This window comes from Mus musculus, chromosome 13 (assembly GCF_000001635.26).
Source record: "Mus musculus strain C57BL/6J chromosome 13, GRCm38.p6 C57BL/6J".
Lineage (NCBI taxonomy): Eukaryota > Metazoa > Chordata > Mammalia > Rodentia > Muridae > Mus > Mus musculus.
Window position 1 is genome coordinate 22,771,991 of NC_000079.6, and position 2,225 is coordinate 22,774,215.

The following is a 2,225-nucleotide window of genomic DNA, read 5'->3' on the forward strand; positions in this document are numbered from 1 at the left end:
ATTGTCTGGTCTTCCAGAGAAACCAGGTTCATTTCTAGCAACCAAACATTAGTACAAAAAAAAAAAAAAAAATCCCTGTAACTTCTGTCAGTCACTGCGTGTTTGATGATCTCTTCAAGTTTCTACAGGCATAGGACATACATGTGATACACAGTTATAAATGAACACAAACTATTCAGACAATAAATTAATACAAATATAGAAAGGTTAGAAAAATCTGTTAAAAAGGGTGGCAAACAGAGAATGAGATGTCTATATCACTGTAATTTGCTATGGTCTTTTTCTCAAGTCTGTGAAACAATAGGAAGACTGTCTGAAAATAAACACATGCTTAAACTACTTTGTGGGGTTTGTCTTATCCACAATATTGTAGAACAGAGATTTCTTTGACACTTTTGGACATATAAATCAGAGACATTTACTCAATTTCTCCCAATGAGCATGCCAAAATTTACTCAGAAGCCCGTCCCTGTGAATCAGCACAAAGGGGCTAAAAGTTGGATAACAAAGGGTCAGAAATTCTCGAGTATTTATCATCAGGGTGTTGTCCTTTGAAGAGATGTTTATAATTAAAGAAAAGGCACAATCTGTCCAGTAGAAGAAAACAAAACACAGCATCAAAAGGAGGACACTTTGAGCAGCTCTCAGCTCAGGGGGAGTTCTGTAGAGAAACTTAGAGTTCTGAAGGTAGAGGACATGATGGTGGTGCTTATGGAGTAGAAATACCATGTAGCCACTGGCCCCTCCCATGGCAACCTGAAACAATGCATCTCTCAGGACCATGAGGATGAGAAAAATCCATTTTATTTCCTGATTTTCTACTGTAAAATAGCAAGAATTCTCATAATTTATTTGTTGTGATATATTCAGACTTGTACTTCTAATGGAATGAATTAGGTTTATACTGATTAAAGCATTGAGTATCCAAAAGGATGAGAAGAATGGAAGGATGTGCCATGCAGACTCTGGCCTGAGTCTGTTCCACCCAGATGCTCTGGGACTGATGATGACAGCCTGGACAACAGTGAGGAAACTGCTGGTGCAGATGGAGAGGCCCCGGGCCACCCTCTCCAGGTAAACAATGATCTTACAGCCTATATCATCTAAGAAATTTCTCAATCCAAAAGCTAAAATAGTCTTTGGCAATCCTTTGGTAAGAAGTATTAGGATGTTTGTAAAAGCCAGATGGATCAGAATAAGGTATATGGGTTTCTTCTCAGAACTTCCCCAATAACTGAAAGTATAATTCACAGAAACAAACATGTTCCCCAGAGTACCGACCACAGTCATAAAGAGAGAGATTTTATTTACCTTATTAATATACTTCAAAACCATTTCTTTCTTTCTAGGTAGAAAAACATGTGTCCAGGATGCAAACACTTTTTGGAGGAAGTTGCTGCAATTGTAGACTTGGGTCTGGACAGCACATTTTGCACAATAGCATATTCTGGAGTCAACAAAGCAGGGACAGAGACAGGTAATGTTGCAGTTTAGGTCTCTGAAACTTGCCCTTCTTCCTGTGGTCTCTAGGATATTTTGAGTGTGCAGAGAGGAGAGTTTGGGAGCTGGTGTTTAATCTAAAATTTAAAAGAAATACCTTTGAGCTTTACACTAGCAAAATTGTCTTGTTCAATTCTCTCTCTCTCTCTCTCTCTCTCTCTCTCTCTCTCTCTCTCTCTCTGTGTGTGTGTGTGTGTGTGTGTGTGTGTATGTGTGTGTGTGTGTGTGTGTGTGTGTGTGTGTGTGTGTGTGAGAGAGAGAGAGAGAGAGAAAGAGAGTGAGTCTGTCCATCTCTCTGTCTACCTGCATGTACACATTTTCTTTGCTATCAGTCACTATAGTTGAACTGAATTCCAAGTTTCCATTACCCAAAATTCTTTATCTGTTTCTCAGTCTATTTCTTCCTATTTAGCCACTCAATTCCCAAATCCTTCCCCACATCACACTGAGGAATTCTGCTGCTCAATACCTGTATCATCTCTCACATTTAGTAACTTTACCTTCCACAGCTTTCTTCCTTTGGTATCCCTTTCTTATCTGCATCTTGAGTAGTACAATTTCTAGAATAGCATTTGACTTCAAAGCTTTATAACTTCAATTTCTACATCTTAATATGTTAAGTTGTTATAGTAACCATTATGTGATTTCCCTCTGTGTGAATGTTTACTAGATATTTTTTAATACATTCCTCAGTGTCAGGTCAAGGTGTGTAACCTTTCCAGATA

General features: G+C 38.4%; 1 protein-coding gene across 1 annotated transcript; it reads right to left on the reverse strand.

Moving 5' to 3' along the window:
• Window positions 1–408: 408 nt before the first annotated feature.
• Vmn1r208 (vomeronasal 1 receptor 208) lies at window positions 409–1,335 on the reverse strand. Its single transcript, NM_134218.1, has one exon. It carries the CDS (start codon window positions 1,333–1,335, stop codon window positions 409–411), a length of 927 nt encoding a protein of 308 aa, NP_598979.1.
• Between the last annotated feature and the right edge of the window lie 890 nt (window positions 1,336–2,225).

Bases quoted from the DNA above. Each gene is read 5' to 3' on its own strand.
- Vmn1r208 (NM_134218.1), bottom strand. From the start codon at position 1,335: ATGGTTTTGAAGTATATTAATAAGGTAAATAAAATCTCTCTCTTTATG.